General features: G+C 44.0%; 3 protein-coding genes across 4 annotated transcripts; 1 reads left to right on the top strand and 2 right to left on the bottom strand.

The window, feature by feature from the left end:
• Positions 1-1,750: 1,750 nt before the first annotated feature.
• Positions 1,751-6,648, bottom strand: kctd6a (potassium channel tetramerization domain containing 6a). Its single transcript, XM_028001878.1, is given in 4 exon segments — positions 1,751-2,027; positions 4,706-4,989; positions 5,393-5,529; positions 6,204-6,648. Coding segments are annotated over 4 exon segments (711 nt in total). The 5' UTR covers positions 6,231-6,648; the 3' UTR covers positions 1,751-1,764.
• A 2,572-nt stretch (positions 6,649-9,220) lies between these two features.
• On the top strand, positions 9,221-16,777 carry LOC114135154 (bromo and FHA domain-containing protein DDB_G0267958-like). Of its 2 annotated transcripts, none has more exons than XM_028002139.1 (5): positions 9,221-10,397; positions 11,581-11,742; positions 12,471-12,649; positions 12,735-12,975; positions 15,503-16,777. In XM_028002139.1, exons 1-5 carry the CDS (start codon positions 9,885-9,887, stop codon positions 15,938-15,940), a joined length of 1,533 nt encoding a protein of 510 aa, XP_027857940.1. In that variant the 5' UTR covers positions 9,221-9,884; the 3' UTR covers positions 15,941-16,777. The 2 variants fall into 2 exon arrangements, with proteins under 2 accessions (XP_027857940.1, XP_027857939.1); XM_028002138.1 differs by having other exon boundaries at positions 9,223-10,397; positions 12,732-12,975.
• Positions 16,778-17,732: 955 nt separating this feature from the next.
• On the bottom strand, positions 17,733-24,865 carry pdhb (pyruvate dehydrogenase E1 subunit beta). The gene is made up of 11 exons (XM_028002140.1): positions 24,707-24,865; positions 24,570-24,629; positions 23,406-23,513; positions 23,051-23,113; positions 22,941-22,976; positions 22,684-22,874; positions 22,516-22,610; positions 22,068-22,178; positions 19,179-19,270; positions 18,951-19,092; positions 17,733-18,234 (listed from the first exon to the last, which is right to left on the bottom strand). Exons 1-11 carry the CDS (start codon positions 24,743-24,745, stop codon positions 18,089-18,091), a joined length of 1,083 nt encoding a protein of 360 aa, XP_027857941.1. The 5' UTR covers positions 24,746-24,865; the 3' UTR covers positions 17,733-18,088.
• Between the last annotated feature and the right edge of the window lie 1,784 nt (positions 24,866-26,649).

Raw genomic sequence — 26,649 nt, 5'->3', positions numbered from 1 at the left:
GGTGGGTAATCTGAACTGTCGTTCGGCCCGTAAGCACAAACGACAGTCAGAACCCGTCCCCCCACCCGTAGGCGGAGGGAGGCTACCCTCTCGTTCACCGGGGTAAACCCCAACGTACAGGCGCCGAGATGGGGAGCAACAAGTATGCCCACTCCTGCCCTGCTGCTATATGTAATATAAAAATTTGCTTTTTGCATATTTATTGAAATCGTCACTATGTAGTGGCAGTTTGTGAAAACTGAGCTCCTCCCAGTTCTCCCATGGCTAACTAAAAGCCAGGAGGCGGGTCTTAGCATTGTTGATCACATTGTTGTTAATCTAGTATGGCCGCTCATCCTCCCTCCCGCTCTGTGCTACGCTGCTAAGGCTAGTTAGCATAGCCACTGATGACAGTGGATAATCTGTTTTTCTTTGCCAGTAAATTGATTTTCTGCCTTTAGCACATTTAGCGGCAAGTTCTTAAGGTTGATTGACAGCGCTACGACCCGCCTCCTGGCTCTGATTGGTTGTTTTTGATCGGGAACAGTGTATTTCTTTAGACAGCAATAGTAGCTCAGGTAGCAGGTGGAGGAGATTGATTTTTTCACAGATTGTCTGAAAGAAAAAAAACATTATTTACTGTATAAAAGTTACATACTGCAGCTTCTTCCTCTGGGTGATAATATTCTTGTTTATGACAAGTTCTGGTTAGTTTGGTTGCCAACCAGCCCTCCTTTGTTTTACTGGGTTGACCTTCTCATGAACCAGGACGACACCAGCTGTTGGGAAACATCCCCTGCCTGCGCAGCTTCTTGTCCACATGATCCTTTCTTTTGTTCTAGATGGAAAAACCACAGGGTGATGGCGGCCATTTTGGAAAGCTATTGTTGCTGCTTCACACACTTACAGGTAGACATTTCTTCCCGGAAAACTTAACAGCCTCTTTAATTTGGGATAAAGATGACCTGACTAAATAAAAAAATTCACACTTTTCAAGTGATGATTTAATTCATTAAGAATAAAACATTATTCCAACTGTAGTGGAAAAATTAAAGTAAGGTCACACCTGCTAGTTGTATTGCTATATGTTTATTCTAAGTTCCAGTATATTCCCACCAAGTTAAACTATTTTGGTTTCATGCACAAGGTTGGACGTTGTTTTTCAAAGCTGCATGGGAACCAGTCTGATTCCAGGCTTTGGATCCTTTATCCCTTTGTATAAAACTCATGTGTTTCTCTGCCTGGCAGCTTTACATCCAGACCTGCTTCATTACTGATTGTCCTATAAGCTCTCTGTATTGTGCACAATATATGAATAAACCTGATTTGAGTGATTTTACCTGAACAGTGCTTGGAAATAGTATTTTTTCCACGACACAACCAAGTTGAGGAAATGATAATTACTCCCTGAACCCAACTCCAGGTTGGGCTGCCCTTGGTGCCGTCGAGGGCAATAAAAAACTTGAACAGAAACCAATAATAGTAGTACTAAAAGTGAGTACTTTCAGAAGTGTAACATCTTAGTTTAGGTATTTAAAAGATGTTTTATGGTCCAGAAACTTCTTAAGCTGGTAATTTCTCTCTGATTTCATGAGAGCAAACCTGCATAAAAGTGATTTTTTCTGGATTATTTCTGGGCAACACATAATCTGCTAGCTTGAGAAGCAAAGCAGCTAGTCAGAAAATGAGCATCAAAAATAATATTTAAATTTAAACTTATATTTTATAAAAATAAATAAAAAACACTGAAAAACCAAAAACAATTATGATGAAAAATTCATGGGATTACTTTTTATTCCCGTCCAACTTACTAAGGTCCCCACAGCGCCACCTAGCGGCCTCCGCTTTGAAAAACAAAGATGTCCTCCATGTTCCTGGTCCAGAACCAGAGAGACTCGGCTTCTGATCCAGGTTGACCCGCAGGCTGACCTCCTGCTGGTAGTCACACGGTCCAAACATGAAGGACACCTGGAAGTCTCTGCTGTCCATCATGTGTTTGGCCCAGTTGGTGAAGCTGCTAGAGACGGACTCCAACACCGACTGGACCTGGAGAACCAACAGAACATCTGCTCATTCCTCCTTCCAAAGAACTGTTGAAGGAATGTGGAGGGAAACTCTACAGACCAAAAGTTTGGACACACCTTTTAATTCAATGAGTTTCCTTTATTTTCATGACTATTGACATTGTAGATTCACACTGAAGGCATCAAAACTATGAATAACATGTGGAAATATGCACTAAACAAAAAAGTGTAAAACAACTGAAAATACCCCTTATATTCTAGTTTCTTCAAAGTAGCAACCTTTTGCTGTGATTACTGCTTTGCACACACTCTGCATTTTCTTGATGAGCTTCAAGAGGTAGAAACCTGAAATGGTTTTCACTTCATAGGTCAACCTGTCCTGTCAGGTTAATAAGTGGGATTTCTTGCCTTATAAATAGTCATGAAAATAAAGAAAACCCATTGAATTAGAAGGTGTGTCCAAACTTTTAGTCTGTACTGTATATATACAGTATACTGTATATATATAAAAATTCCCTTCTCACCCACCGCGGGTGGTTCTTATCCTCTGAGCTCGGGTCCTCTACCAGAGGCCTGTGAGCTTGAGGGTTCTGCGCAGTATCTTGGCTGTGCCAAGGACTGCACATTTCTGGACTGAGATGTCTGATGTTGTTCCTGGGATCTGTTGTAGCCATTGGTCCAGTTTGGGGGTGACTGCCCCGAGGGCCCCGATGACCACAGGCACCACTGTGGTCTTTACCTTTCAGGCCCTCTCCAGTTCCTCCCTGAGGCCCTGGTATTTCTCTAGTTTCTCCTGCTCCTTTTTCCTGATGTTGCAGTCGCTTGGTATTGCTACATCTACCACAACGGCTTTCCTCTGTTGTTTATCCACTACGACAATGTCTGGTTGGTTCGCCATTACCATTACCATTATACCATATATATATATATATATATATATATATATATATATATATATAAGCAAATGGCAACCTCGATGAGGTCACAAGGAAAGCCTAACCAAGCCTAACCCTAACCACCCTAACCAAGTTGCAGGCATAGTGTACAGAAACATCTGTGCAGAATATGGACTGGAAACCCCGAGATCAAAGTGGGAAACACCCCCAAAGGTGGCGGAGAACGCCAGAGCTAAGATCCTGTGGGACTTCCAGATCCAGACAGACAAAATGGTAATGGCGAACCAACCAGACATTGTCGTAGTGGATAAACAACAGAGGAAAGCCGTTGTGGTAGATGTAGCAATACCAAGCGACTGCAACATCAGGAAAAAGGAGCAGGAGAAACTTATATAACCCTAATATATATATATATATATATATATATATATATATATATCGCGGGTGTTGCGTTCCCAAAAGAACCTGTGATAGACGAAATCCATGAAGTAGGTACCTTTATTTTTTACAATTATTATACAGCATAATTAAATACTGAAACCAAAGAACAAAACCTGTTTTCAGGCCTAAGCATTTTTTAAACAAACAGAACGCTTTCTTACAAATAACTACAGTAAAATGATGATTTTAATCATCAATATGAAGTACAGTAGGACTAATTGTGACTCGTATTTCTCTGTCCTCTGACTGTGACTCTGCTCTCTACTGGCCTGAGGTGCAGGTGAGTTTTTTCAGGAGAAGAATATAGTTATTATCAATAGTTGTTGTTGCTCTTGTTTCTTCTGGGCAAAAACATTTACCAAACTTTGCCAAGCTGTATTACTATATTTAAATACCGTAACGTTATTGACACACAGGTAGAGAAGAAGCACGGAGACTGTTTAGCCAATCAGGACGCAGAACACAATGCACTGTGAAAAAAAAAACTGCACAAAAACCTCCGCGAAGCAGCGAGGTCATGAAAGGTGAACCGACCGCGTTATAGCGAGGGTTCACTGTGTACTATTTTTCTTTTCTTTTTTTTACTTGTCGCTGTGAGCCTCTAAAGTCTTTCCTGTCCTGGTCTGAAAGAAAAGAATGAAAAAAAAATCCCTGTAACAAATTATTGCGCTGATGTCACAGGAACCGTAACCTGACGTTGTGACCACAGTCTGCAGTAATCGTGTCGGTCTTGGAGCAGAGACTTTGCATTGTCTAGGATGTAAATCCGTTTCCATGGTAACAGCTTTCCTCAACAGGTCTCTGTATTTCTGCCGGCTCATTCTGACGGACGCGCTCAGCGGTGCAGGAGGCGAAGCAGAACCAGCAAGAGTTTGAATTAATAACCATATTCATCAATGTGCCTCTGAGCCGCTGCACTCAGTGAGTTTTAATTTAATGTCACATTTAAAACATTTAAAGCTATCAGTGCGTGGATATTAATGTTTATGTTGAATGAATACTTTGGGATGGTGAGCAGGGGCGTATCCAGGAGGTTTCTACGGAGGGCTGAATGGGGGCCAGTGAAGGTCTTTTAATAAAAAACCCAGGCAGAAAATTGGAGAAAAGATTGACTTAAACATAAATACATTAAACACATAAATAATTCTGACCAATTTAAGCTATTTTTCTTCTGTCTTATGTTATTTATTAAAAGAAACCCATGATATTTTTTCATCACAGTGAGTTTTTTCCCCCCAACTGAAGGCAAAAGGATTTGGATCTTCTGGAAACATCTGGGTCAGTTAAAGCCTCCGGCAGAGAACCGCAGGTAAAGACAATAAAAAGAAAATCAATAGCTCAATAATAATTATAACAATAAAGACATGAGAGTGGATGTGAGCTGGGTGATGATGACTGCCACCGGGTTGGAGTACTTGGACAGCTTCCTGGTGCTGGACAGCTCCGCCACTTCCTCGTAGGTGTTGGTCGGGTATGGCAGCAACGGCCTGGGGTCTCCCAGGCACTGGATCAGGGGCTCAATCTGGTAGAAGTGCGCCTCTTTACGGAGCAGCGCCGTCTCCTTGAAGCCGCAGGGCAGCGTTACCTCCGATGAGCGCAAGAAATTTAGGATGTAGCTGAAACGAGACAGCGGGTCAGACCCGGTTAGACTGGTTCTGCACAGCAGCCGGGTCAGACCCGGTTAGACCGGGTGAGTTGTCAACTTTCAGAAAACCCGGCATGAGTCCCAATCCCCTCTCACTGGACCTGGAACCTTTCACTGGTTCTGGTACTCTACACGGTTTCTGGAATCTTTCACTGGTAGTGGAAACTTGCACTGGTTCTGGTACCTCTCACTGGTTCTTGTGCCTCTCACTGGTTCTCACTGGTTCTGGAGTCTCTCATTGGCTCTGTTACTGCTCACTGGTTCTGGCCCAGTGGAAATGTAGCTGTTTCAGGCTTTATCACGTCTATAATTAATAATCGGGGCTTTTCTGAATTTCTGAACTAGCTAATGAGACCTAGGCTGTCAGAGATCCTTCTGAGTGTAAAAAGCGTCTGAAACCCGCGAACTCACCGGAACAACGAATGAAGTAGGTCCCGCGGGAATCTTTGACCGTCGGCAGGTCTCCTCTAAACATGGCGCCTCAGCGGGACAGTGACGTGCTGTAAACACAGCCGCCCACGTTCAGACTCACTGGCTCCCCCATCTGGACACAAGAGGAACAGCAACTGTCTCCTTTTTTTATGACAGTTGGCAAGCAACGTTTAGATGTGCTTTGCCTCAATCGACTCCGATAGAGTTTGAATCGAGACACTAACTGTATATTACACAGATTTTATAACAAAAAACTGATTCTCTCTATTAATTTAATCTTCTTAAGGTACATTAACAAAAAACAACATTCAGAAGTGGAAAGTTTATCCAAAAGGTTTTCAGTGATGTGCTTTAAACACAGCCGCCAAAAGATTCTCACCTGTAATTTGTCATCCTGTAATCTATGTATCAGTTCCCTTCACTCTATTCAATATTTGAGGCTGATCAATAAAAAATTTTTCAAATTTGCTATTTAACTCTGAATGACCAAAAGGTGAAATAGTTGTTTCCTCCTTTCTATTTCGTCTTGTTCTCCTCACTACACCAACCTGCCAGTTCTTTCTTCTTCTCGCTGTTTCTGCCATCTTACATTTTGTTTAATATCAACAATATTTTTCTACAAACTAGCAAACACGCTGTAAAAACTAATTAAAACTTACTGAATTAGACAACACCAGATAAAACTAAACAATAATGAAAAACCAGAAACTATAATCATGCTCAGCAGCAAAGCCAGATTGTTGGTACAGAACCGCTGTACTGGATGGGTCAAGTGGACACACACACCATGTGACCCAGGTCTCCATTCTCCATCTGCCGCCGCCTGCCACCAGCTCCCTCCGCGGTTCACAGCGCCAACAACATCATCATTCCCGAGTTTCCACCTGCAACGAGAAACAGAACGTCTTGAGAGATGGTTGCCGTGGCAACAGGCTGCTGGCGGAACCACCCTGATTGGAGAAGGAGAACCCCAGCTGGCGAGTCCCTGATTGGGCCACAGATGTCTGTCGGTTGGTGAGGAAGAGGAGGGAGACTTCATCTGATGAAACCAGGAGAACCAGCAGGTCTCCAGCATCAGAACAGCCGACAACAGCCAAGGGTCAAGGGTCAAAACTAGGATTTAGTTCATTACAAACTCTAAAACATGCAGCGGAACCAGAGATAATGGATGGATGGATGGATGGATGATGGATGGATGGATGGAAAATGGATGGGTGGATGGATGGATGGATGGATGGATGGAAAATGGATGGATGGAGGGATGGATGGATGGAGGAATGGATGGAAGATGGATGGATGGATGGATGGATGGAAGATGGATGGATGGATGGATGGAAGATGGATGGATGGATGGATGGATGATGGATGGATGGATGATGGATGGATGGAAGATGGATGGATGGAAGATGGATGGATGGAAGATAGATGGATGGATGATGGATGGATGAAAGATGGATGGATGGAAGATGGATGGATGGATGGATGGATGGATGGAAGATGGATGGATGGATGATGGATGGATGGAAGATGGATGGATGGATGATGGATGGATGGAAGATGGATGGATGGAAGATGGATGGATGGATGATGGATGGATGGATGATGGATGGATGGATGATGGATGGATGGATGATGGATGGATGGAAGATGGATGGATGGATGATGGATGGATGGAAGATGGATGGATGGATGGATGGATGGAAGATGGATGGATGGAAGATGGTTGGATGGAAGATGGATGGATGGATGATGGATGGATGGAAGATGGATGGATGGAAGATGGATGGATGGAAGATGGATGGATGGATGGATGATGGATGGATGGAAGATGGATGGATGGAAGATGGATGGATGGAAGATGGATGGATGGATGGATGATGGATGGATGGAAGATGGATGGATGGAAGATGGATGGATGGATGGATGATGGATGGATGGAAGATGGATGGATGGAAGATGGATGGATGGAAGATGGATGGATGGAAGATGGATGGATGGATGGATGATGGATGGATGGAAGATGGATGGATGGAAGATGGATGGATGGATGGATGATGGATGGATGGAAGATGGATGGATGGAAGATGGATGGATGGAAGATGGATGGATGGAAGATGGACTGATCCCTTCTGGAGATGTTTAAAGGATTTATAACCGAGATATTTGTAAATATGAAGCTTTTCTTATAAGTTTCTGACACTGAAGGAGAACAAAAAGCGTAAATTTTCTTTGTGATGATAAAAAATGTTCTTCTTTTTCCTCTTCCTCTACATCGAATCTTTTTCTTTAGTCTCCTCAAATTTTCATATTTATAACCTTTGCGGTGGAATCAGCCAATTAAATGAAGCAGAGAGCTAACAGTTAGCAGCTCTTAGCATCGATTCAAAATTAAACTTTTAAAAATGAATAAAAATCCTGTCGGATCCTATCTGAAGCATCCAGTTAACTCCCAGATGTACTGGTATGTTACAGCAGGTTAAAAGCTGATGACACACAGATTTGTTTACATCCTTTTTCCCCTGCGGACGCCACTTCCGGTAAGGCTCGCCAAAATAAAACCTACAAAGTAAAAGTTGGTTGAACCAAATTCATGTCTTTGAACAGCCACTGGAAACAAACCAAATTAGATCCATCCATCCATCCATCCATCTTCTTCCGCTTATCCGAGGTCGGGTCGCGGGGGTAGCAGCTTCAGAAGGGAGGCCCAGACTTCCCTCTCCCCGGCCACTTCTTCCAGCTCTTCCGGGGGAATCCCGAGGCGTTCCCAGGCCAGCCGAGAGACATAGTCCCTCCAGCGTGTCCTGGGTCTTCCCCAGGGCCTCCTCCTGGTGGGACGTGCCCGGAACACCTCACCAGGGAGGCGTCCAGGAGGCATCCTGACCAGATGCCCGAGCCACCTCAACTGGCTCCTCTCGATGTGAAGGAGCAGCGGCTCTACTCTGAGTCCCTCCCGGATGACTGAGCTTCTCACCCTATCTCTAAGGGAGAGCCCAGCCACCCTACGGAGGAAACCCATTTCTGCCGCTTGTATCCGCGATCTCGTTCTTTCGGTCATGACCCAAAGCTCATGACCATAGATGAGGGTGGGAACGTAGATCGACCGGTAAATCGAGAGCTTCGCTTTTTGGCTCAGCTCTCTCTTCACCACGACGGACCGGTACAGCGCCCGCTTGACAGCAGACGCTGCGCCAATCCGCCTGTCGATCTCCCGCTCCCTTCTTCCCCCATTCGTGAACAAGATCCCGAGATACTTAAACTCCTCCACTTGGGGCAGGACACCCCCCCTGACCCGGAGAAGGCACTCTACCCTTTTCCGGCTCAAGACCATGGCCTCGGATTTGGAGGCACTGATCCCCATCCCGGCCGCTTCACACTCGGCTGCGAACCGATCCAGCGAGAGCTGCAGATCACGATCTGATGAAGCCAAAAGGACCACATCGTCTGCGAAAAGCAGAGATGAGATCCTGAGGCCACCAAATCGGATCCCCTCAACACCTTGGCTGGTCTAGAAATTCTGTCCATGAAAGTGATGAACAGAATCGGTGACAAAGGTCACCAATTGTCACCAAATTAGATATTAAACAAATTATTAAATATTAAACAAAGCTTTACATCATGTTATGTTACTCCCTCGTTAAAGACCTACTTGGAGTGTTCCTTTGATTCTTCCATGCGTCTTAGCTTCTGCCTCACAGAGGAGCTCCTTCAGACTAGCCAGCAGCAATTAGCAAACACCTGGCAGAACTGCACATCAGCTGAGCTCATTATAGGAGATATTTCTCAGTGAAATGCTGCTAAAATGCTGTTAAAAGGTTAATAAAGGAGCCATGTTGTAGTGACTTTCTAAAGGGAGAGTTTCAGAAAGAGCAGAAGTTTTTGAAGAGACAGATGCCCAATTTAAAGGCATTAGATCAGGAAGTAAAATTTCTTTCAACCTATTTGATGAAAATTGATTATAATGTCACCTGTGATGTTGGTTGGTTTCTCAATTGATGACTGCATGTTTACTGACTTTTTATTTTTGTGTTTTTATGATGTCACTTTGAACACTTTGAACTGCCTTCTTGTTGAAATATACACAAATGATTGATGGATTGAATCTTTTAAGTTTTATATGATATATACAGCACTTTTACAATAACAATGTTGTGCTATAAAATGCCACTATGTGCCTAGAAAACACAAAATGTTTCCCTTTAAATAGCCAGTTTTTCTTCAGATGACCTGCAGTTCTGGCCTACCACCGCGCGGGGGCGCCTGCTGCGGTGTGTGGAGGCGGATGAGGTTTTGTTTATCTGAGTTTACTTCCTGTTTCTGCAGCTCATCGCGGTAAAACGTTTCTATCTTCTACATCGCCTCATTCTGCAGAATTCTGGGCTAGGTTCTGGTTCTGACCCACTTCTCTGGAGCTGCAGGTTACCGCAGGCACGCACAGAGTCTGCTCCGAACCGGAGAACGCCCTCAGCCATGGAGTCTGAGAACCCAGTAGTAGCAGGCGGAACCGAACCTGCAGTTGAATCCAACGAGCATGATTACGCACACACCGCGGACACAACCGAACCTGAGGCAGGCGGAACGCTACAGCCCTCCGAACCCCCGCAGTTGGAGCTCCCAGAACCTGTCCTCGGTGCAGAAGTGGACTGCCCCGGAGGCACCGAACCGAACCCTCACACCGAGGACGAGCCCGCTGTGAGCTGCGCTGAGGCGGTACCGCGCGGCGGTTCGCGGCGGTCCAGACGGCCGGAAGACCGGAACTGCTGCTGCTGCAGGCTGCTGTTCCAGCGGCAGGGCCGCTCCCTGAACCGCAGGGCGGTGTACACCTTCACTACCCCGGACACCGTCCGCTGGGTCTTCCCGGACTCCGAGGTCCACGAAAAGTCCTTCCTGTGTGAAACCTGCGCCCAGATCATCCGAACCAAGGGCAAGCGCAAACAGAGCGGGAAGCGCTCGCTGTGGGTCAAGCCGCCCGAGGTCAGGAAGGTACGTATAGAACCGGTACCAGCAGCGGTACATTCAGACCGAAAGGTGTGTATAGAACCGGTACAATAGAACCTGTAGACCGGAAGGTGCGAGTGGAACCGGTACCTTCAGAATGGAAGGTGCTTATAGAATCAGTACCGGAAGGTGCGTATTGGTACCGCCAGACCGGAAGGGACATATGGAACTGGTACCAGGAGACCGGCCTTTTGACTGCAGTTCCAGAAAGCGTGGAGAGACAAAATTGGAAAAACGCATGAAAATAAAGTTTCTGTTTTATTAACCAAACTTTTATAATCATTGCAACTTTGTCAAATGAGAGACTTTCAGCAGCCAAATGACCTTATTTCTAAAACTGAGCTGATCCTGTTCTTATACTGAGAACAAAATCAGATTGGATTTTCCACAGCAATTCTTAAAGTTAAATAAAATTGACTTTTTTTTAGCTTTATATCATGTTATAATGTTGTTCCCTCATTCAAAACATACCTGGAGTGTTGCCTTGATTTTTATATTCATGTTTACTAAATCCTTTAATCTCCATGGCAACCATTCAGCTGTAAAATGCCTGGTTGGACAGAGCACTAATCCACTTAGCTCCTTCAGACTAGCCAGCAGCAATTAGCACTTCTCAAAAACAGGGTAAGGTTATTAGAGGAATGATGTTAAGATGACTTCCTGTAGGCGGAGTTTCAGAAAGAGCAGGAGTTTTTAAAGAGACAGAGACCCAACGTCAAGACATTAAATCAGGAGGTACAATTAGTTACTTGATTATGCTATAAAATGGAAAACTCATAATACTGCCCCTTTAAATTAATTTTTAATCTATAGATTTATGATGAACTAATTCCTTTACAAAAAAGCAACTGTTCAGCCCAATCAATATTTTTACCAGGAAGTCTCTCCTTTTTGAGGGCAAAACCAAAATTAAAAGGTGCTAACAAAGCATCATAAAATTCTCTTAAGTAAAAACTAAATAAAAACTCACAAAAATAGAGCATAACATTCAGACTTCATAAGTAAATCAAATTAAATAACAATCAGCCAATGTGACAAAAAGTTAGTGCACCCCTGAGACCCTCAGATTAACCTCCATGTCTCCAGCAGCGGTAGTTTATTCTCCCTTCAGTCTGATCGGTGAACCTCCAGGTGTTGGCTGGTTCAGCAGGTTTGGTTCTGTTCGCAGGTGAAGGTGTCGCCGGTACCAGGCCGCAGGATGGGCAAGAAGAGCAAAGCGGCGCTGCTGGTTAGCAAGTCCAGCTACAAGGCGGCGCTGCAGATGCTCTGGTCGTCCAAAGGCGCCCGGAAGCCCATGCTGGAGTTCTGGAGCAAGCAGCTGCGGACCGAGGTGAGTCTCCGGGTCTGGGCGGTTCATCGGTGATAATATTTTATGGTCAAAATCGCCGAATTTACGCATTTCCTGTTGAAATGCATGGAAGTAGTCTGGGGTGAGGCAGTGCAGTACTGGGCCTCACCACTGGTGGCGCTGATTCACTAACAGTGCAGTTCTCTTCATGTCGCTAGCATGCTAAGGTTAACTAAGCCGAACAAAATGACGAAAACTGAAATTAGGAAAACATTTTTAACTGAAATAAATCAAAATGATAATAAAATATGAAAAACTATAACTAACTGGAACTAACTAAAACCTACTGAAATTATATCATTCGCTTTTGTGTTTATGGATCTATTAATTAGTCTTTTGATCTGATGTTTAGAAAACATCGTGGGCCGAATATGTAAAGAAACTGTGTGAAAACGTTAGGTGGCCCCTGAGGCCCTCAGGTTATCTTCCATCTCTAATTTTTATCAGGGTTGTAGCTTAGTGACTTTTATCACTAAACTTCAACCCTCTGTGTAGTAAAACTATAAACCCTGACAATACGGACAGTCTTTAAATGAAATTTATCACGATAAATAATAAATGATATTTATCAACAGAGAATAACTGTTGACTCCTAGTTAGAACAAATATGTAAAAAATATGGCAAATACAAAAGTTACAAACTGCATTTCAAAACCTGAAATATAAGTTTCTATGTTGGATTTTGGATTTGTACCTCATTGTGTCTGCAGATGAAGGTTCTGGCCCGGCGGACGGACAGTCCCTTCCAGCAGAAGGTGTCGGACCGGAAGCCGCTGTCGTCCTTCCCGTGGCGGCACTGCCTGGGCTGGGCCCAGCAGAACGCGCCGCTGGTCACCGCCTGTCTGCGCGCCATGTTCCCCGACATCAACACACTGTACCGGAGCAGCCAGTGAGTCCCGCCGCCCGACCCGACCCGGTCCAGTTCGTAGTTCTGGTTCTGAGCGCTTGTTTCCTGTCTGTTTCCTGTTTAGCAGCCAGCTGACGGAGGATCAGGCCATCACGCTGCTGGAGCGCCGCGCAGTGGTGGCGCTCGCCATCCCGCTTTTCACCAGGAACATCTGGAGGAACAACTTCCTGCAGGCGGCGCTGGGGGCGGAGCTCCGGCTGCAGGGCTGCACTGGCTCCGTCCTGGACGCGCTCAACACCATGGGGCTGTGCCAGAACAAGGACACGGTCCGGTTGCTGGTGCACCGGCTGTGCAACGGCAAAGACCTGGTGAGTTTGGGCCGGATCGGAACCAAGATTAACTAAAACTAATGAAATAATGAAAATTGAATCTGAGAAAATGTTTTTCTTAACTGAAATGAATAAAAACATGGTTTATATTTGCTGAAACTGTTGCCATGTTGTGACAGTTTATGAGAAATGCACCGCTCTCAACCAAAAACAACCAATCAAAGCCAGGAGGCGGGTTTTAGTGCTGTCAATCACCCTCATGTACTCTAACAGCACAGAAAAAACTTATGGTTATAAGAAAACTGTGTATCCTAACTGTAAATGCTAACTAGCTTCAGCATTTACAACAGGATCTATTAACTGCAGCTAGCATGTTGTGATTGACAGCACTAAGGTCCGCCTCCTGGCTCTGATTGGTTGTTTCTAGTTGGTGCTGGGAACATTTGTTTTTCAAAGATTATAAGATAAGATAAATCTTTATTGTCATTGTCAGAAGGACAACGAAATTCAAAGGGTGCCATCAGTCGGTGCATATGCCCAAAAACAAAAAATAACTGTCTCACAATTCACACACAACGCAAGAATCAACAAACTGGCAAAAAAAAAAAAACACTAAATCAGAACAGCCACATTCTCACATCCATCATTCATGATGATTAATGGATGTTTTTGATTGCATTTAGTTTTGTTATTGCTATCGGGTAGAAACTGTCTCTGAGACGGTTGGTTCTGGTTCTGGTTGCTCTGTATCTTCTGCCTGAAGGCAGCAGTGTGAACAGAGAAGGTCCGGGGTGAGAAGTGTCCTTTGTGATGTGTTGTGCTTTTCTTAGACAGCGGTCGCTGTGCAGGCCCTCCAGTGAGGGGAGAGGGCAGCCAATGATTTTTTGGGCTGTATTCACAACCCTTTGGAGAGCTTTCCTTTGAGCCGTAGTGCTGCTGTTATACCAGACGCAGATACAGTAGGTCAGTATGCTCTCTATGGAGCACTTGTAGAAGGACACCAGCAGCTTCTCCTTGATGCTGTTCCTCCTGAGAACCCTCAGGAAGTTCAGTCTTTGCTGGGCCTTTTTTATCAGCTCCAAGGTGTTCATGTTCCATGTGAGGCCCTGTTCAATGTGGACCCCCAGGAAACGGAAATCAGCTACCCTCTCCACACATTTTCCCCCAATGGTTAGTGGTGTAATGTCCGTTTTATTCCTCCTGTAATCTATTATGAGTTCTGTAGTCTTTGAGTTTTGAGGAGCAGATTGTTCTCCCTGCACCACACCAACAGCCGTTCCACCTCACCCCTGAAGGCGGACTCGTCGCCTCCTGAGATGAGCCCCACCACTGTGGTGTCATCAGCAAACTTGATGATGGTGTTGCTGTGGTGGGCAGAGGTGCAGTCGTATGTGTACAGACAATAGAGCAGGGGGCTCAGCACACAGTCCTGTGGAGAGCCAGTACTAAGGCTGAGGGCAGTGGATGTATGTTTTCCCACCCTAACTCTCTGCTGTCGGTTGGTCAGGAAGCTCAGGATCCACATGCAGGTGGAGTGAGGGAGGCCCAGGTCCCCCAGTTTGTCCACCAGTCTGTGAGGGAGGATGGTATTAAAAGCAGAGCTGTAGTCTACAAAGAGCATCTGCACATAGCTCCCCTGCTGCTCCAAATGTGACAGAGCAGCATGGAGGGCCGTGATCACAGCGTCCTCTGTGGATCTGTTGGCTCTGTAGGCGAACTGGTGGTGGTCAAAGCCAGGAGGGAGAAGTGCTGTGATGTGACCCCGGACCAGTTTTTCAAAACACTTCATCACCACAGGGGTTAGTGCCACTGGCCGGTAGTCGTTGAGGCAGGAGATGTGAGGTTTCTTGGGTATGGGGACTACGGTGGAAGATTTCAGGCAGGATGGGACTGTAGACAGGGCTAGGGACTGGTTGAAGATCCTGGTGAAGACTCCAGCCAGCTGATCGGCGCAGTCTTTCAGGACACGTCCAGGGACGCCGTCAGGTCCAGCAGCCTTCCTTGGTATCTGTTTCATACTAAACTGTCCCGACATAGTGATATTTTTAACAAATAGGTAAAAGATATATTTTTTTATAAAACTTACATACTGCAGTTTTAAGATTCTTTCTTTTAGCTGAAACCAGTAAAATCCCAGAGATCCCAGTTTAAATGATTTGAGCTCCAGTAAGGAAAATCCTGAAGAGCTGATCAATCAAATCAATTAATTTATCTATCACAAAGAGAAATTAAATATTGCAACTCAGATCCTCCAAGGCTCCTCAGTCGTTTTAGACGGTGACGCTCCAGTAGCAGTCAGTCTCTATCCAAGCAGGCCTCTGACTGAAAACTGTTGCAGTCTGACTGGGTAATTGTAGTAAGTTATGGAAAAAAAGCTTGTAGCTTGCAAACAAAGGCACAAATTTATTTGTTAATGTTCAGATAAAAATAAAACTTTCAAACCTTGAACCAGAGGTCGCAGAGGTGAAAGGTCAGATTCCTTCCTCAAGATCAGCTCAGTGAATGTTTTTGTTGTTCCTTTTTTGGCCACATGGGGCGCCGTTCTAACTGTGTTTTTCTGAAACAGGACGGGGATCCGGGTCTGATCCTGAAACACGAGCAGATCAAGGATGAAATGGAGGAAGAGACAACAGACGAGGAAGAGGAGGAGGAGGAGGAGGAGGATGAAGAGGAAGATGAGGAAGAGGAGCAGGAGGAGGAGATGGTGATGGCAGTGGAAGAGGAAGTGGAGCAGGAAGAAGTTCAGGATGGACTGCAGGAGGAAGAGGAGGATGTGGCTTTGATAGAGAAAGAGGAGCGGAGGAGGAGGAAGAGGGCGAGGAAGATGAGGAGGGAGAAGAGGAAGGAGCGGCGGGGCGAGCGAAAAGAGAGAGAGGAGGACGAGGAGGACGAGGAGGAGGATGAAGAGGAGCTGGAGCAGAAGAAGAAGAAGGTGGTGGTGGTCCGGCTGGGCCTGCTGAAGGGAACCTCAGAGGTGGGACGATCCGACCTATCAGCTCCCTAGCACATGCTAAGCCCCGCCCACTTAGTAATTAAAAGGAATTCTGGGAACTGTAGTCCAGCAGCTGGAGGGAAAACTGAGAGGGGCCCTGATGATGGTCTCCTTCCTCTACCTGAAGAAGCCTCTGGTCCTTCCTGAGGTCAGAGGTCAGCTGGTGAATGTTTACAGTTCTAACGTCTGTAACTTTTTATGAGGACAATAAAGTGATGCGTGTTGATCTGAAGCTTTTTATTGGCTCCTCAACACAAAGGTCAAAAGTTAAGGTTCACTAGCCTCATCCACCTGTGGGACCAACTTCAGCCTGACAGGAGTTCAGGAAGGTCAAAGGTCAGGTTCAACCCCATTCTTTCAGTCTGGATGAATAAATGAGGGAAATGACTTTAAATGCCTCCTTCCTTCTGATGTTCTCTAGTCTCCTTCCTTATGTTCCCTAGTCTCCTTTCTCCAGATATTTCCTTGTGTCCTTCCTTCCTCTAGATGATTCCTCATCTTTCTTCCTTCTGATGTTCCCTAGTCGTCTTCCTTTCGTCCTTGGGTTCTCCCTTCTGCATCTCCTTGTTTCCTAAGCTCCTTAAACCTCCTCCTTTCCTTTCCTGTGTCCTATATCCTGCCTCCTACCTCTGTCCGCTTCCTTCCTGTTTAAAACTGCTGAGGAAATAATTTTCCATAAATTCACCATGATTTTTCATATCTGTTGGTTCCGGTTCTTCATTCTGAGCGCCTCGTCGCTTTGGGGCGGCGCTCCTGAACTCCCGGGATCAGAACGCTTGAATCTCCTCATTTTAATTAAAAGTATTTTTGCTTCTGAAAAGAGAAATAAAATAAAACTCATCAAACTTGTGCTCGATTGAAATGTTAGTATTTTTTTGGAATTGAAAATGTTGTGTGGCCAAATGGTTCCACAGCGCCCCCTAATGTGAGCTAGTCCAACTGCTAAATTGTTGAGAGCTGATCTGTCACAGAGGTTGAACCCTCAGACACAAGAAAAAAACTCTGTTAGAGATATACCCTAAACCCAACAGGAAGTCGGCCATTTTGGGTTATTTCTGACTTTTCAAGCATGTTATTCTTTATCAAACCATCAGGGGATCAAAGTTATCAAAAGTTTGAGTTTTAGTGCATGTTAAAGGGGCCTAATGTTGAAACTTTAACTTTCATATAGAAAGACCAAATTGCACCAACCTTGGTACAAGTCAGCCATGTTGGATGCCAGACAAAACTATGTAGTCATATTATGAGGTCATCTAAGCCCCGCCCCCTCACAACAGGAAGTCACTTTTTTCTTGGAAAGCCTTACCTCTGACTTCGATCAAATCAACATGATTTTGTGTCAGATGATTAGACATAGATGACCTTTGTAGACCTCTAGAGGCCAATACATTGTTTTCATGTGTTGTCATACTTTGTACTTTGCAGCTGACAGCCATCTTGGTAGGTAGCCATTATTAAGTGTCATGACAATTGATATGGAGTTCCCATGACAAGCCACAAGCTTAGAACTAGATTTCCTTATTCCTTAGGTCTAAACAATACAAGTACATTAAAACTATTAGTTGATCATTTTTGAGACCTCTACCTATCTGTGTAATACTAAGATAAATATTAGTGATATTTACTATAGTACTTGCTGCTGAACTAGCAACATTAGCTTAGTTAATGTAGCTTTTATCTGCCAGCTCAGACAGACATGTAGCCTAGTGTATGATGCTACATGTTGTGACTCTGTCAGCCATCAGAACCTTGTTATTCACAAAGAGTTTACAAGCCCTTTACAAACAGAACCAACCAGAACCAGTTCTGTTCTGAATAAGGAGCAGAACCAGCAGGATTTTATTGTGTAACAGCTACAGAAACATCCAATCAGCTGCTGCAGCTACGATAAATATCACCAGCTTCCAGCAGCGCTTTCCTGTGGGCCGACGCAGCCAGAGGTCAAAGGTCAGGGTGTGAGACGGTAGAGCTGGAGAACAGAGATTCTGGAACAAAGTTCTTGGAACTCGGAAAACTTTAAAACTCGTTTTAAATAGAAAGAAATCTGATTGGCTCTGCAGTCTGGTCCCAAACGGAGAGATGCTTTTATTCTGAAGGGGAGGAAGTGGGAGGCGGAGTCTCCGAGTCCGTGGTGGGAACGATCCAATCAGGAGGGAGATTTCAGACGTTGAGCGTCTTCTTAACGGAGAAGATGATGTCTTTGACCTGCGGCAGGCTGTTCTCCTCCAGGATCTTAGCGTAAGGCATGGGGATGTCCACGCCCGTTACCCTGGTAACCGGGGCGTCCAGGAAGTTGAAGGCAGGACCTGAAGAAGACAACAGGGGGGCAAAGTTTCAGAGAGGACGACAGGTCCCGACTGGACTGGTTCCTGGGAGATAAACTGGGAGGAGACCAGAGAACTGAACTGGGAGTTCGAAATCTTGTTGTTTTTTTATTTTATTTCAATAATTAAATAACAAATTATATTGAAAGCATGAGAAAAGCCTAAAAACACGACGACTTTAACTGTTGTGAATGCTAAGGCTCGTAGTTAGCATAGCCACCAATAACGGCAGCTAAACGGTTTTCCAGTATCAGTAACTGGTTTTCCACCATTAGCAGATTTAGCATTGAGTACATGAGGATGATTGACAACACTAAAGCCTTCCTCCTGGCTCTGATTGGTTGTTTTTGGTGCATTTCTTCAGACTGCTATCGTAGCTCAGGGAAGAGGTGGAGGAGATCAATTTCTTTTCAGTTTTAACAAATATGTAAACAAACATTTGTTATAAAAGTTACAGACTTCAGCTTTAAGGAAAGAACTCCTCATTATAAAATAGTTTATTTCCTTTGTCAATAAATTATTCAATTATGTCGTAAAATGTAATCTAACAAAAGAAAATCTGTTTTGTGGCTGTGGACCTATTTTATTTTGTAACAACAGGGGTCAAAGGTCGCCGGGCTGGTCTGGTTCAACCTAGAGATTCAGGAATCTAAACTTTCTAAACCTAAAAACTTCTCAGTTCGGTGGTTTCTTGTCACCTTCCATGATGCGGGCGCAGATCTCGGCTCCGACGCCGAACTGTGGCCAGCCGCCCTCCACTGTCACCAGGTGGTTGGTCTTCATCACGCTGCCCTCGATGCACTCCACGTCCATGGGCCGGATGGTCCGCAGGTTGATCACCTGGAAAACATCAGCTGTCAAAGGGCCAGCCCAGAACCCCACCGGCCCAGAACCCCACCGGGCCAGAACCGACAGGCGGCTCTCACCTCGCAGTCGACTCCCTCCTTGGCGAGGACGGCGGCGGCGTCCAGGCAATGGCCGACGAAGCGGGAGTGGGAAACCAGCGTGATGTGGCTCCCTGAAGAGAGACGAAGAGGAGAAAACCTTCAGAACCTTCAGAGGAGGAACGGAGGAGATCAGCCGGCCGGTTCTGCTGCTCTGAGGTTTTAATCTTCTGGATCATAAATGAAGAACTGGGTTTGAACCCAGTTCATAAATCTTTGTTTTGTTATGACTGAACAAAACATAACAAAACAATGTTACTGAACAAAACAAAGATTCACAATCCTGGTTTCTGCTCTGAAGCGTCCGTCCAGAACCGGGTCCAGGTTAGGATAGGTCTTTGCGCTACAAAATATGTTAATTACATGTTTTGCACAAAATTATTTTTAGATAATGAGATTTTAGTCTGCTCAGTTCTGCCTGTACTGAGCTGTTTTAGGGCGTCCTGTCACTTTAAATCCAAACTGCTGCTGGCCACGCCCCCCAGCTCAACATTTGCATTCTCACTGAAAATGGCTGCAAACAGATGTGCAATTATACAATCATAGGTCACTGAAAAGCATTAGTAGAGCCTCCTGCATAACAAACAGGTATGTAGCAAGTGACACTTGTCTTTGCCATTGTACAGAACATACAGTGGAATAACCAGCTGACCAAACATGCTGGATTTCTGCTTGGGATGCTAGGTGAAGGGTTAAACTCAGCTGGGGTTGCTAGGTAATGGGTTGCTAGGTAACAGTGTAGTGCCCTCTGAAAATGACTTAATCAGGAGGTTTTTGAAGTGGCTCATTTTCCAGACACCAAAAAAAACATGAACTTATTGCCAAAAATAGGTGGGTATTTTTTTAAGTCCTTAGGTTGTTTTTAAAAGCAACTGAGGCCAAAGAAAGAACAAAAACATTCAAAAAGTTAATTTTACATAATGGGTCCCCTTTAAGGACCAACTTAACTCTTGTTCCAGAAAACTGAGGTGTTTATCAGACGGTCAGCAGTGAGAAGAAAATCCTCTTTTCTTGATTATGAACATGTAAAAATAAGCTTTTGTGATTTTTAAAACTAGAAATGCAGCTATGATCAGTCAGAGAACAGAATCAGACAGTCAGAAACAGCGGATTTCCTGTTTTCCTTTTATTAAATGTTGAACCTGTTTTCAGGGGCGTGCCGTGGTGGCGTAGCGGTTAGCACGACCCATATTTGGAGGCCTTCAGTCCTCGACGCGGCCGTCGCGGGTTCGACTCCCGGACCCGACGACATTTGCCGCATGTCTTCCCCCCTCTCCTTCCCTGTTTCCTGTCAGCCTACCGTTATATAAGGGACACTAGAGCCACAAAAAGACCCCCTGGAGGGGCAAAAAAACAAACAAACCTGTTTTCAGTCTAGAAAAGCAGCAACAGAAACCGCTTTTCTGCACTTAAAAAAACAGGTTGGAGTTTGATGGTTTGAGATCATCTTACAAGCTTTCCATTTTCTGTTGGATTCAAACCAACCACTCTGTCAGAATATATGAAACACATTTTCTCAATCAGTTTATTAGTACAACAGATAATAAGTTTGGTTTCGAAGCAAGCTGGGAACTGATTTCTGTATTTACGGCCTGAAAGAGGCAGCAAGAGCATATCTAAGAAAAATGTATCTGTGTTAATTGTGTTTATTGATGCCTCCAAGGCCTTTGATCATGTCAATCACTACAAGTTATTTGACAAATTAAAACAGAGGTGTTCCAGATATTATTAGTTTACTGGTATTCCAACCAGAAAATGCATGTAAAATGGTGCAATAACATCTCTGCTTCCTTTGGTGTGAGGAACGCTGGGCTTCTTCCACCTGCCCTGTTTAACTTGCACCTGGACGACCCGTCAAAAGAAATGAACCTCTGTAAACTGGATGTATGATCGGTGACACTCTGGTCAATCACTTTACGTAAGCTGATGACCTGGCTGACCTCTGACCCAGCCGTGCTGGTTTTCAGCAGTTACTGAATATCTGCTCTGATTATGGGCTGAGATTTGATGTGCAGGATAATGCTAAGAAAACGGTTGTACTAGTATGTAGGACTAAAGCAGACAAACAACTTTGTTTCCCTGATTTTTTTCTGTCAGGGCAAAAGTTAAATGTTTGTTCCAAAACTAAATACCTGGGTCACTAAATCAGACCAGCTCTGTGATGATGATGATGATGATGATATTTATCAGCAGTGTTTCATGTTGAACGCCCAGGAAAACATTCTGGGGAGGAAATTTCATATGTGCACTGATGAGGTAAAATAAGTCTGTTTAAAGCTTATCCTTGTATGCAGCTCCTCTGTGGTGTAAATTTAAAAGCGCTAGCATGCAGAAGCTTCAGGTTGCTTATAATGACTCTGCTTAAGAAACCAGGTTCAGCTGTGCAAGTGAGATGTTCTGTAACAGACATGTCAGAACATTCCAGGTACTTGTGAGAAATTTGATATACAAGTTTATGTCGTTTGTGCAGCTCATTAAACGTATTATTGTAATGTTTTCACATCCCTCTCAATGCGCTAAGATACCAATCGGCTCAGTGGAAACATTGGTATGCAAGTCTTTTATTAGATTCAAGTTTTTATTTTTATATGTGTTGTTGTGTATCATGTCTTTGGGAACCACAAGTCTGTTGAATAAAGCAATAATATTGTTACCACAATAACGGTGCCACAAAATATCACAATAAAATTCTGAGTCCATATCGCTGAATCCATTGCATCATTTTCTAAACCTGGAAAATACTGGAAACAAATTTCAGATTTTTCCACATGAACGCTGTTCTACAAGTTAAAGTTATTAAAGAAATGAGAGATGTCAGCTGAATGAAGCCTTTTTACTGGAAGGATGACCTGCAACGTGACCTTCACTGACCTTGCCGTTCCACTTTGGCCTTTCCGATGGGAATTGTGAAGTCTTTGGACTGCGACTCGTCGGACACCTCGAAGGGAACGCCGTACATCAGCTCGTTCTCCAGGAATACGACTGCAGGCGGAGCAAACACGAGTTAAACATTGTTTCAGACCAGAGCAACAGATCAGATCGATCAGACCAGACGAGTCGCTCTACAAAGAGGAGACCGCTCCTCTTACCCCGTCTAGAGCCGCCCATGCAGACTCTAACCCAGCCTGATCCCGGTGGATCGGCTTCAACCCCCTGATCAGAACCCGGATCTACTGACCTGGATCGGCTGGAAGAAAATGTCTGGATTTTATTGTCTAAAAAGATTTCTGCTGGACTGGAGAGCCTTACTGATACCATCATCATCTTCATCACCACCACCATCTTCATCGCCCTCACCACCATCTTGGCGGCGTCTCACCTGGGTTGTCGTCTCTGATGGCGGCCTTCAGGAGGCCTTTGGCGTCTTCGGAGTTCCAGGGACTGACGACCTTCAGGCCGGGGCAGTGGGCGTACCTGCAGAGAGACATTCAGATCAGACCAGCGTCTGACCCGACCGGATCCGACCTACAGACCCCCTCAGGCCCACCAGGCGGCGAAGCACTGCGAGTGCTGGGCGGCGACGCCGGCCGAGGCACCGTTGGGCCCCCGGAAGACGATGGGCACCGACTGCAGCCCGGCGGACATGTAGTAGGTCTTGGCGGCGGAATTGATGACCTGGTCGATGGCTTGCATGGAGAAGTTAAAGGTCATGAACTCACAGATGGGCCTGAGGCCGGCCTAGAGGAGGGAAACAGCCCGTCAGAACCCAGTCAGAACCAACATGGCGACAGCGGCCGGACTCACCATGGCGGCTCCGACGGCAATGCCGGCGAATCCCATCTGCGGCAGAGACACAACATGAGCCGGTGGGCGGGGCTTACACTGAGCATGTTCAGTGAGCGCTAACGACTCACCTCTGAGATCGGAGTGTCGATGATCCGCTTGTCGCCATATTTCTTCCACAGACCTCTGCTGACCTGCAGACAAACCAGAACCAGAACCGCATTACACACCCTGAGCCCAGAAAGGGTTCTGATGAACTCACTGCAACTTCTGATGGATGATGGAGCAACATAAAAAAATAATACAAAATAATTAAAACTATATCAACAAACTTCAGTAAAAAAAAAAAACAGGAGATACAAAATAAATTTAAAAGAATATGAATACATTTCTGACATATCAAGATAAAGAAAATGATGCAAAAATAAATTTAATAAGCTCAGAGTTCTGACCCGGCCTTACGATTCTGACCCGCTGGGCTCTCACCTTGTAGGCGCCATCGTACTGGGCCACTTCCTCTCCCAGCAGGAAGACGCGCTCGTCGCGCTCCAGCTCCTCGTCCATCGCCTGGTTCAGCGCATCGCGGACCGTAACCTGCCAGGAGACCACAGCGTTCCCGACTAATCAGAGATCAGCTCTTTATGTTTTGATCCTCTATGGTTCAAAATGAGGATATATTCTCTGTAAAATGGACAGAGTTCTGCCAGCAGCAGGTCCTGCTCCGTCTGCTTGGTTAAAACAGGTTTGTACAAGCAGCCAATCACAGCTGAGCATCACATTAGTAATAATATTTAATAATGAAATAGTAAAATGAGCAGCACGGAAAGGCCATGCCATTAAATCACAATAATATTGAGGCTGTAAATAAAGCGATCAGACATGTTGATGCTGTGTGAAATGGATTTTTATTTTCATTAGAATGACTCACTTTTCTTAATCCGGTCCAGACTCAATAATCAGTTTATTTCAGTCAACTGAATAATCAATGAAACATGAGAAACGTTCAGTAAACTTCCATATGTAATTTTTTTCATTAAAGTTTGATAATATAAATATTAACACAAGATTAAATTGTAAAAATGGCAAATGTAGCATTTTATTATTTAGTTCGAATGATTATCATCAGTTATCAATTTCAACAGAAAAGGTAAATCATATTTAGAGTTTGTTATTAGTAATTTACCCTAAGCAACAATCACACTTTAATGCTCACTGCTGCTTTAAAGGATTAATAAATTGTCATTTTAATATTTAATGTTTCTAGATTTCACACATAATTAAAAAACTAAAATAATCACCAGAAAACAACAATTATTTATTGTAAAAAAGGTAAGCGTGTGTTTCCTTCATGGCAGCTCATTAAAACTGATGTATAAAGTGGGTTTATGATTATTTTTAACTAGTTATTCTCTTAGTTTTACTTACATAAACTATTTTTAGTGAAACATCTGTAAAAAATAAAAATAAAATATTTAGTTTCCATATTTATCGTGAATAGCTCCTCCATTTTAAAATAATTGACGTCAGAAGGTGTTTTACGAATTATCTTTTACCCTCTGCTTCATGTTGCGATATTAATTTTATTGTTAAAGTAATTTTGAACATGAACCGAGACCGAGTCCGTCATGTCTTAGCTGCTAACAGACTGACCTGAACAGCGGCCGGGGAGCTGCTGTGAAACCCCCGCCGAACCGCCACCAGCACAGCCCGCTGCGGGAAGACAGGAGCCGTTAGACACCCCGACGGTCACCGGGAAACAGCTTCAACATCACCGAGAATGTCCCTACCTTTCCGGAGCGAAGAAAACACCTCAGAGACGCCGCCATCTTTGCCCTGTCCTCTGCCGGGAGACAAGGCGGAGTCTCCAATGAGATCAGGAGACTTCAACCAATCAGAGCGCAAGACCACACGTCGTAAGGAATATGTTATGACACTTAGCCAATCACAACTGCTCAGCGGAGGTAGAGGCGGGAGAAAGCTCCAGAGTGAAAGGGGACCCAAGGACACCCAGCTGCCGTCATTATGTACGGAACACTGAAGGTGCCAAAATGTCAGAAGTTACAGACAGGAAGTGGAAAACCATGGGAGACTGGACAAGCTTATTTTAATCCAAGTCTGTTCGTGGAACAAATATGTATTATAATGGGAATAAAATTACATGAAACTATTATTTCTTCTTCCTGTTCGTCCTTTTAGTTGTGTCCCCATACACACACATGCACACGCGCGAGCACACGCACGTACACACACACATCTGGAACGTAAAAACATTAGTGACTGTGGTGTTTTCTTACCTAGCTGTAGCTTGTTGTTCTTAGCAGGTCCGTCCTCACGGCTGCACTCAGGATCTGGGATGGAGATGAGCAACTGTGGGCCAAATGAAGCTACTGCTAAAGGAAGGAAGCTTCGGTCCATATTATTTGGAGCTCAAATCTAAACATGTCACGCATCCACAAACCTAAAATATATGGGTTAGGTGGTTAAAGGAAAGCCAAAAGTACCACATTTCAACATAAAAAAATAGTTATATGTGTGAACATTTTATCAAAACTGGAGCTGTATGCATCACATAAATATCCATCTATTCATCCATTTTCTAACACCCTTGTCCCTAGTGGGATCAGGAGGTGCTGCTGCCTATCCCCAGCTAATGTTTCGGGCAACAGGTGGGGTCATCCTGGACAGGTCGCCAGGGTTAGGGTTAGGGTAGGGCTCAAATAGATATATCTAAAATTAATAAATGCAGAAATAATTCTGTTTAAAATATTTCATATATATTTTTGCTTAGCTGTCTGGCATCAAATCATGAATTCGTTAGCCTTAAATATGAAAAACACAAAATCAGTTTAAATTATTTCACGATTTAATTAACACAAAAAGAAAAACGTTGCTTAAAAAATTAGTTTTTAATTTCGATTTCCAAATTTCATTACTGCATTAAGAATTTGATTCCTTTTAAATATATATAAAAGTTTCAATTTCCAGTTTTCTATAAATTATCAAAGATAAAAATGCATTTAATAACATTAATTTTAAAGAATTCAAAAACTAACAAATGTAAAGTTTTGAGTAGATAAAAAGGAGAGTATCCTATAGATGTACCTATTAATTCATTTAATACTACTTATTATATGCAGTGGGTCTGGTCACAAATAAACCAAGAATACAGAACCACGGTCATATGTATGGGAGACTGAGGATGTCAAAATAAAAAATAAACACTGAGAAAAGTATAATGTGTACCACTTTACAATAAGGCTCCTCTTATAGATGGATAATAAGTGCTTCATGAAAATGTGATTAATTTTTCTCTAAACATTTATAAATCATTTACTGTTTACTATATATCAACTAAGAGTGAGACGGAGACAAGAACTTGCCAAATGGTGAGGCAAATCTTTTCACCTTTATCTAAAGTTATTACACTAATCATTTCAGACTACTCGGTAAACACAATAAGCATTTTAAACATATTTTTTAGCATATTGTCTCCTTCTCACCCTTACTTAATTCATAATAAACATTTAATGATTTATAAAGTGTTTAAAAATAAACTGATAACATATCTATAAGCTATTTATTAGCTTATAAGAGGAGCCTTATTGCAACGTGGTACCATTATTACAACCAGCAAAAACCAAAACTGAGATAGTATGGACATTCTGGTGTTGCCAGGACTATTTTGGTTCCCTCAGGTTGATGCTGCCACTACCAGAACACATCAGTCCTG

Source organism: Xiphophorus couchianus, chromosome 20 (assembly GCF_001444195.1).
Source record: "Xiphophorus couchianus chromosome 20, X_couchianus-1.0, whole genome shotgun sequence".
NCBI classification, from domain to species: domain Eukaryota; kingdom Metazoa; phylum Chordata; class Actinopteri; order Cyprinodontiformes; family Poeciliidae; genus Xiphophorus; species Xiphophorus couchianus.
The sequence above is the reverse complement of the archived record's forward strand: the minus strand, read 5'-3'. Positions and strand labels throughout refer to the sequence as shown.